At 34.5% G+C, this 10,000-nt stretch overlaps 1 protein-coding gene across 1 annotated transcript in view; it reads left to right on the top strand.

The window, feature by feature from the left end:
- The window catches only part of LOC145243568 (glutamate receptor ionotropic, kainate 2-like), a 70,386-nt gene that overhangs the window by 55,264 nt on the left and 5,122 nt on the right, over positions 1-10,000 (top strand). The window contains exons 9-11 of the mRNA XM_080106550.1: positions 3,382-3,475; positions 5,275-5,596; positions 7,557-7,774. Coding sequence (XP_079962676.1) covers positions 3,382-3,475; positions 5,275-5,596; positions 7,557-7,774 — 634 coding nt within the window. The remainder of the gene's footprint in view (positions 1-3,381; positions 3,476-5,274; positions 5,597-7,556; positions 7,775-10,000) is intronic.

The raw sequence follows: 10,000 nt of genomic DNA, 5'->3' as shown, positions 1-10,000 counted from the left end.
TGGTCTAAAGGGGAATTTCTGCAGCCATTTTATTATATTTATTTTATTATATAGGAGATAATTTTAAATAGCGTCTGTTTTACAGCTTTAACCTACTTCTCTTTTTGTTGTGGAAATTCTCAGAAGTCAAGGAACATCGATCGTGAGGCTAACATTTTATCTCTTTATGAGTTACATAGAATATTCCATTAAAGTGTATGAGTTACTTAGAATATTCCATTAAAGTTTATGAGTTACATAGAATATTCCATTAGAGTTTATGAGTTACTTAGAATATTCCATTAAAGTTTATGAGTTACATAGAATATTCCATTAGAGTTTATGAGTTACATAGAATATTCCATTAAAGTTTATGAGTTACATATAATATTCCATTAAAGTTTATGAATTACATAGAATATTCCATTAAAGTTTATGAATTACATAGAATATTCCATTAAAGTTTATGAGTTACATAGAATATTCCATTAAAGTTTATGAGTTACATTGAACATTCCATTAAAGTTTATGAGTTACATAGAATATTCCATTAAAATTCATGAGTTACATAGAATATTCCATTAAAGTTTATGAGTTACATAGAATATTCCATTAAAGTTTATGAATTACATAGAATATTCCATTAAAGTTTATGAGTTACATAGAATACTCCATTAAAGTTTATGAGTTACATAGAATATTCCATTAAAGTTTATGAGTTACATAGAATATTCCATTAAAGTTTATGAGTTACATAGAATATTCCATTAAAGTTTATGAGTTACATAGAATATTCCATTAAAATTCATGAGTTACATAGAATATTCCATTAAAGTTTATGAGTTACATAGAATATTCCGTTAAAGTTTATGAATTACATAGAATATTCCATTAAAGTTTATGAGTTACATAGAATACTCCATTAAAGTTTATGAGTTACATAGAATATTCCATTAAAGTTTATGAGTTACATAGAATATTCCATTAAAGTTTATGAGTTACATAGAATATTCCATTAAAGTTTATGAGTTACATAGAATATTCCATTAAAGATTATGAGTTACATAGAATATTCCATTAAAGTTCTCCTTTACCTGCCAAATACAGAGTTAGCAAAGAAAGAACATAATTCTCTTCTTTCTAATTGACCATTTAAGTATGTTATTGCATATATTTCTTGTGCCTCTTGGTCTTACTCGATTCCAGGACTAGAAGTTCTCTTGTCTGGTGGAGTATCCAGCATCGTGCTGTTACTTGGAAAAGATCCACAATTCCTTGTAAGATCAATGTTGGTCGGCTATACCAAGGAATTTTTTTTTTCTGCGAAATACTATGTGATTTTGAATATTTTGTTAGAGTTTACTTTCATAAAAAATATCTTCCCGCCAAATTGTCTTGATGAACCCTGTACAGGATAGTGTCTAGTATGTATTCAAGTTTTCTCCAATAGGCATTCAAGTTCTCTTTATCCCCGCGAAATGACGATGCTTAGGCTTTTATAAACTCTACCAAACTCCTCCGACAATTTCGGGTCGTAACACTTGAAATTTTAGATATAGGTTCCTTGTGCATGGGTCTAACTTAATGACGTGATTTGAGTCCAAAACAATAGTTGTTAAGGGGTAATAATAGGGGTCAAACTAAAATAAATTGACCGCTTTCTTTTTTTTTTTTTTGCTCAACATACACCTCCAAACACCCGGGCAACGCCAGCTGAAATGCTAGTATATATATACTAGCTGTACCCGCCCGGCCACGTGTTGCTGTGACTGAGTCTGGTTGATGCAAGTATTAGATTGATGTGTATCGCACGAACACACATATGCACATACGCACACCTGCGCACACACATGTACACACACACTCACTTGGGCACACACACGCAAACACAAACGCACGTGCACACCCAAACACACACACACAGAAACACACACTCGCACACATGCGAACACACACGCACACACACCCAGTCGTTCACACATATGCGGACAGGGGCATACACGCACACACACAAAGATACGCACATGCACAAAACACACACACACACACACAAAACACACACGCACACACACAGACTCACATACACACGCATATACAAAAAACACACTATGCCAATAGTCAGGAATAGACAGTTTAAGGCTTCACAATCACACATAAGAGATCATAATCAGAAAGTGACAATTTATATATATATATATATATATATATATATATATATATATATATATATATATATATATATATTTAAAATAGTCAATTTCTGGTTATGATTAAATATTAGAGTCAAGCAATATACTTCACTGTGTATGGTTTCGGCAAAATCCGGGCCTTGGCTATATTTTTTTAATTTTTTTATTTAGCATTTAAAGAAAGAATTTTGGTCAATCGTACTTTAAGAAAAGAAGGATTTATTTAGCTTTAAAAACAATGAAATTGTGGCTCATCAGCATGTGCCAATGTGTTGATAAACAGTATTTACTAACATGTACGATTTATGTAAGCACAAAAGATTTAGCATGGAAGCGTAACTGTATAAGAACAATTAACATCTATGTTATATTTAATATAAAAAATAATAGAATTCTTGACTTATGAACGTGTCTCGATGTGTCGCAGTTAGTTATTAAGTTTGTATTTGGTTTATTTTATTTAAAACGATTGCGCCATATTTGAAATTTTCTGGGGCGTTCGTTTTTGTAATAAGATTTACATTCTTGAATGAACGAATTGCCAGTTCTCAGCCAATGAGATTTGGCGGAATATGAGAAGGGAGAATTTATTATTTTTGAATTGAGAAATAGAAACTGTCATATGGTATGTCTGAGTACATAACCAGTTAATAAGGGTGAAATCCCATATCTGTCGAAAGTGCAGAAATCCTCCCGTGATGAGTGGAGGCGGTTGGAAGACTTGTTATTTGGAGGGGAAAATAGGAACTACTTCCTCTAAATATGATTGCGATTGTGATAACGTAGCTCCTAGAATGAAATGTAGAATTTTATTATATATACGACTAAATGTGCCTAAAAGGTGTTCTAAAGTTACATAGTATAGTGGCTAATAGTCTAGATATAATAAATTTGTATGTAGCCTCTGATGTTGCAAACCTACGGTACTTTGGTCCAGAGGGTAATTTCTTCGATAAAAATATTATATATATATATATATATAGATAGATAGATAGATAGATAGATAGATATATAGATATATATATATATATATCTTCCTCTCCTTCTTCATCTTTCTCATTTTGTAAATTTGATTAACCTGCTTTTACTTTTCTTTTTCTAACCTCTTCTTTAGTCTCTCTCTCTCTCTCTCTCTCTCTCTCTCTCTCTCTCTCTCTCTCTCTCTCCCTCTCTCACTCTCTCATTAACCTGTTTTTCTCTTTTACATATGAAGCTACGAATTTATCGAACCTGAAGATAAAATGATTGGAAGCTTTGACAACGCCACTGGAAACTGGACGGGGATCGTTCGACAAGCCATGAGAAACGTAAGACGCCATTTCTAGCATATAAGACTTCGTCAGAATTTCAAACTCAATTAGCAATTAAACTGGCAAATATAACTTTGATATTGATTAGCCAATTTCTCTGTACAGGGGTTTGTCAGAACAACTTGGCATGAGGATAGTTTTTCCTACAAGTAAACTTGACTAAATATTCAAAATCACGAAGTATTCGCGGTCTAAATAAAATCTCCTCAAGTAACAGCACGAAGCTGGATACTCCACCAGACTAGATTAATGTTTGTCCTGGAATATTGTAAGACCAAGAGACCACAAGAAATATAAACTATAATATATTTACATGATCAATTTGGAAGAGGAAAATTAATGTTCTCAACTTCTTTGCTAATTCAGTGTTTGAGGTGTGAAGGAGAAATTTAATAAACTATTCGAATATCTGTATATCTCGTATAAAAGACAAGTGTTAGGCCCAGGAAGGGAGCCCTTTTGATTTCTGAGAACTTCAACTGAAGTAAGATGTAACAAAAAATCCAAACACAGATAACGAAACATATATATGTGTTCATAGTTTCTGCTGAAGGGATCGAACCTGCTTGTATTTAAAAAATTTTTTTTTAGTTTACCTACAGAGTTCTTTACATTTTAAGAAAAACAATTTAATATTTTTAGAAGTATTTTATTTTATTACTATTCTAGGTTCCGGGTGTTTGGAGGTGGGTTAGGGTTAGGGTTAGGGTTAGGGTTAGCGTTAGGGTTGAGCAAAAAAAAAATGTGGTAGTAAGCAAGCAGGCTCGAACCTACACCGCGAAGGAGGAAAAGAACGTGAAAAATATGACGCCTCTGCTGTTGCGTCCATCGCCAAACCGGAAGTGACGTAGGTTTAAATTAAGGCTAGTCAATCGAAAGGAGGGTATGACTTTCGAAAATATCGATGAAAAACGACCCCCCCCTGTAGGAAAATGCCCAGTTGAGGGTGGAGAAATTAATATTTTTAGTCAATTTTTCGATATTTGTCGTCCGAAGGGTCAAGCTTTAAAACAATACTAATCTCGCGAAAATTCGTCGCCTCTGTCGAAATTTTTAGGTAGACATACATACATACATACATACATACATTTACACAGACAGGTGAGATTTATATTATATTTTTAGAAGTATTTTATTTTATTACTATTCTAGGTTCCGGGTGTTTGGAGGTGGGTTAGGGTTAGGGTTAGGGTTAGGGTTAGCGTTAGGGTTGAGCAAAAAAAAAATGTGGTAGTAAGCAAGCAGGCTCGAACCTACACCGCAAAGGAGGAAAAGAACATGAAAAATATGACGCCTCTGCTGTTGCGTCCATCGCCAAACCGGAAGTGACGTAGGTTTAAATTAAGGCTAGTCAATCGAAAGGAGAGTATGACTTTCGAAAATATCGATGAAAAACGATCCCCCCCCCTGTAGGAAAATGCCCAGTTGAGGGTGGAGAAATTAATATTTTTAGTCAATTTTTCGATATTTGTCGTCCGAAGGGTCAAGCTTTAAAACAATACCAATCGCGCGAAAATTCGTCGCCTCTGTCGAAATTTTTAGGTAGACATACATACATACATACATACATACATACATACATACATACATACATTTACACAGACAGGTGAGATTTATATTATAGATTAATCTACCTACATATCTTAATACATAATGACTGGTGCTTTCTACTCAAGTCTCTAAGCAGTCGAAGCAGCAAGGAGATTCATCCTCCAACATTAAAAATAATGGGAGGCTAAATAACGTTCAGGTATATAATCTCATTAATATAATTTATCTGATTTGTTTCGTTGCAGGAAATCGATATTGGTATTGGTCCAATCACCCTGACTTCTGAGAGGTTCAGTGTCATCGATTACACGCACCCGTTCACCGAAGATGGCATCGGCTTTGTCATGAAGCGTCTGGTCGATGACGGTATGGCATTGGACATGATATTCCGCCCGTTCGAGCCGACCGTCTGGTGTCTGCTACCCTGCGTCATCCTGCTCACTGGGGTCGTGCTCACCTTCGTCAATCGGCTGAGCGCTCGCATCAGGGGCGGCAAGCCAGAGACGGATATCAACTGCTCTTTCTATCAGAATATTTGGTTCATGTTTGGAACGACCGTTCATCAAGGTACACAAAATAAAAAGAAAACAATGGACATGCTTTGTTATAACTTTAGCCTCTTATAATAGATTGCCAAAAATGTTCGTTCGTTTTTTTTGTTTGTTTTTTTTTAGGATGAAGGGATTTTTAGTTTCGAACATTAAAAAATATAACCAAATTTATGCAACAATTCATTTTCTACGCTTGATTGTGAATCCTTGAGGATGCCTGCGATTTGTCTGGTTGTCAAACGGCTGACTTGGTTAACTACAGTTTTCACTTGATCGCTATCGATCATCTTTGGCTGGCAAAAAGATCACTTCTTCCTGAAATTTTGGTGCTTCTATTAGGTTGGTGCAAAAATAATGTTGTTTTATGACGTTGAACTTCAACAGATCATAACTCCTTTCATAATAAACATCATTAATCGAATTAAAAGCCATTAGAATCAGCACATTTTTGCCAACGAGAAACAAGTTTATTCATCCCATTAGCATAGAAATCCGGAATTCTGGAAGCGATGAAGTCATTGAACGCCGATTCAGAATCATCTCGGCTTTTGAAGCATTTTTCGCGCAGGAAGTTGTCAAGATGCTTGAAAAAGCGATAATCAATGGGTGAGAGGCCCAGTGAACATGACGGATGAGACAGAGTCTCTTAGCCCAATTCGTTCAGCTTCTGCAGAGACAGTAGAGCAACATGCGGGTGAGCGTTGTCATGGAGGAGAATTAGTCCCTACATATTGACCAATCTCGAGCACAGGCGTTGGGACTTCTCGTGCATTTCTTCAATTTGTCGACAGTACTTCTCAATTTGTCGACAGTACTTCGTTTCGCCCGGATTCAAGAAGCTGTGATGGATGAGACCAGCCGCAGACCACCAAACAGTCATCATAACCTTTTTTTATTATTATTTTGGTTCAATTTCGGTTTCGGGAAGTTTTATGGAGCTTCTTCGGCATCCAACCACTGTGCCGAACGTCACCTGTTCTCTTAGAGGATCCACTTCTCATCACACGTCACAATCCGCTCGAGAAATGGATCGTTTTTGTTGTACAAAAGGAACGTAAAAGACGCCTCAAAACGACAATATTTTTTATTATCGTACAATCCATGCGGCACCCATTTATCCAAATTTTTTTTTTTTTTTTTTTACTTCCCTACTTTGTTTAAATGGCGAACGTTTGTTGGGTGGTCAACCTCGAGTTCAACAGTAACTTCTCGTATGCTTTTGCGAGGATCGGCTTCAAGTAAGGCTTTCAAATGTTCGTTATCAACCGCAGTCGGCCGGCTGCGACCGTCTTCATCTTCAAGGCTCTTTTCACCATTGCGAAATTTCTTGAATCACCTGTGTGCCACACATTCGTTAGTGGTTCCTGGGCCAAACATGTCTCGGCAGCTTTTTGGCCTAGTTTGAACTCAAGCAAGAAAATCGTGGCGATTTGAATTTGTCCGTGCTATCGAAAACCCTGCAAAAATGAAAGAAGAGATTGAGAACGGTAACAAATAACGCGATTTGATAGAGCAGAAAAACGCGCTTCAAAATGATATATAACATGACTATATTAATTAATTAATTCAAAAACCATATTAAAAGTAACATGTGTGAGAAAACGATATTGTTTTTGCACCAACCTAATATATTATAATAACGAAAAAATTAATAAAGTTAAAAAAAAAATCATAGTATCTATGTAATTTTAATATCGCATATAGTAACATATCCAAAAATTACGAAAAACAATAAGGTAGAAAAATAATTATTCAAGAAAAAAAGTTCCGATGAGGTTACATACTGGGTCACATGACGCAAGCAAAAAGGGAAGTAACTGTGTAGCAGACAATTTATTCAGAAAACAAAACTAAACATAACATATATACATAGTTCGTGAAGTTTTTTTTTTTAATTGTTTTTATAGAAAAAAAATCACTGATTTAATTTGTGACTCTGTTTTTCATGAATCATTTTCTCCGTGTTTATTTTTCAGCTCAAACAAACGAACCGAAAAGCATCTCCGCTCGTTTAATCATCGTCTTTTGGTGGCTCTTCGTCATTCTCCTTTCGACTTACTACACGGCGTTTCTGGCGGCTTTTCTTACAGTCAACATTTCACAGTCACGTGTCAACAGCTTAAAAGATCTCTCCTCTGAAGAATCCATTCAACCCATCACGTTGGCCGGTTCCAATTGGTGGTCGTATTTCCTGGTAAATCATCTTTTTTTTCTCATGAAGGCAGACGTACAAATAGAAACAAAGTCGATTTTTACTCTCTTTCTCTCTCTCTCTCTCTCTCTCTCTCTCTCTCTCTCTTTCTCTCTCTCTCTCATATATATATATATATATATATATATATAAATATATATATATAGGAAATTTATTACTGTGAGTCCAGAATGAGTTTACAAATTGTTTTAGCTAGAAGAAAATCCTCAAAGAGAGGAAAAAATCCAACTAGCATCGTCAGAATTCATAGATGAACTAAGTTATAAAATCAAATAAGAATGGAAAAATCGTAGATGAAGGGGAGTTAGAAAAGAAGGGGGAGTGGTAGGGAGACGACGTTGGAATTTAAAGTAGTAGGAGTGTATACAATAAGAGAGGGGTTTATAATTAAATATATATATGTGTGTGTGTGTTTATATTATCCCAATCAAGTAAAAGAAAAGCTCGATATGACAGTGATAAGTAGAGCTTAATGCAAATAAAAACTGGAAATCAGAAATATTTATTTTTCAATAGAATACCTCCAATAAAAAGGCGGTGAAATATCCTTATTTCGCCGAGTTTCAAAGAATGTAATGTTCTCGTCAGAAGATAGAAACAGGTTAGCATTATATATATATAGCATGAAGCTAGAATAGCTGGTTTCAGAAATTGTATTTTATGAGGGTTGTTATAAAATGTATAATAATGTTTGTATATAGTGTTTGTGTAACATAATTTTTTTTAAAATGTTCGTATAAAATATGTCAGGGGCGTAAAAAAAAAAAACAAGAAATAGGGGAAAAAGAAAGAGAAAAATTTCAAACCGGACTGGTTGAATCCAAAATGTGATATTATGATATTGTCCTTTGTAAATATCATGAATTGAAAGATGTATATACCCGTTTTGGAGTTTTAAAACAGTTGAAAAATTTGCTGGTGGAGATTCGAAGGGAATCAATTCTAAGTGGTCGCCATTTTTTTTAACCCCAAATGTGTTAAACTTTGAAATTGTCAGGGAAAACAGGAATGAATACAGAATGTCAGCACCAAGTTCTCTTCAACGCTAAGCTCCTCGCTTCCATTAGCCGTTTGAGTGAAAAGTGCTTGTCATTCTTCAGTAAGTACGCCGACTGCAGCGGTCAAGTTTTGTGGGAGGGGTGTAGCTAGAGGGGACGGGTAGGTAAAAGGAGAAGAGATGGAATGGGGGAAAGAGAAAGAAAGAGACTTGAACATTTTTGTACGTGAGGAGGGAGTGGGTATTGCTTATAGAGGGAAGGGGAGAGGATAGAGATAAATAAGTAGGGCTTAGATGTATGATATAAGGAAATTTAGAATACCATGTTGATAAAACTAACTTAATCGTTACAAAGACGATATAAAGTTTATTTAAATACTGTTACCTCATCGGCAAAAGAGAGGATAAAGGGGTGACACCTAATTAGCAAAGATTTAGCAGTAGAAATCTCGCATCTAACCAATGTGCAACTGGAAAAAAATCAACAGTTAATAATATAATATTTTATTTAAGGATAGGTATAAGTTTTGGGACGATTAATCCGAATCGGGAATCGGAAAAATCGGAACTTTTTGGGGTATCGGAATTGGTATCAGAAAAATTTGTCACATGCCAAAAATCGATTCCTTTAATTATCAGTTTATTTTATTTTATTTTGGTTAAAAAAAATCTTTAACCACTGGTACTAATAATCAAATTATAAATATTTATTGATTTTGAATTTCCAGTAAAAGTAAAATCTATAGATCACCTATTCATGAGTGTGTTTTTGCGTTTTAGAAAATATATGCACATTTAAGATGTGTTTTGTCGTAATAAACATTTTTTTTTTTGTTAAATATTTAGAGATTTATGAAAAATCGGAATCGGTGACTGTATCGGAATCGGGAATCTAGTACGGAATCGGTAATTGTATCGGACTCAGAAAAAATATTGGAATCGTCCCATCACTAGTAGGTATAAGAACTACGAAATGCAGAAACAATAATCTAGCTGATCCTAGTTTAATAATAATAGAAAGATGAAAATAAAATATAAAAAATATTAATTGTTAAAGGTTTTAGATGATCCTTGAAATGTGTGAGAGGTGATCTATAATATAATTGTTTGGTTTAAAATTAAATAAATCTTTAAAGATATCACGTTAATAGGGAAAGTCAGATAAGTATTTGCTCACTTTCAAAAACGTTTTTCTTTTATTAGTTTCAATA

Source organism: Euprymna scolopes, chromosome 22, assembly GCF_053919585.1.
Source record: "Euprymna scolopes isolate OS-2025 chromosome 22, ASM5391958v1, whole genome shotgun sequence".
Lineage (NCBI taxonomy): Eukaryota > Metazoa > Mollusca > Cephalopoda > Sepiida > Sepiolidae > Euprymna > Euprymna scolopes.
Note: the sequence above shows the minus strand (reverse complement) of the source record. Positions and strands in the feature narration are given on the sequence as shown.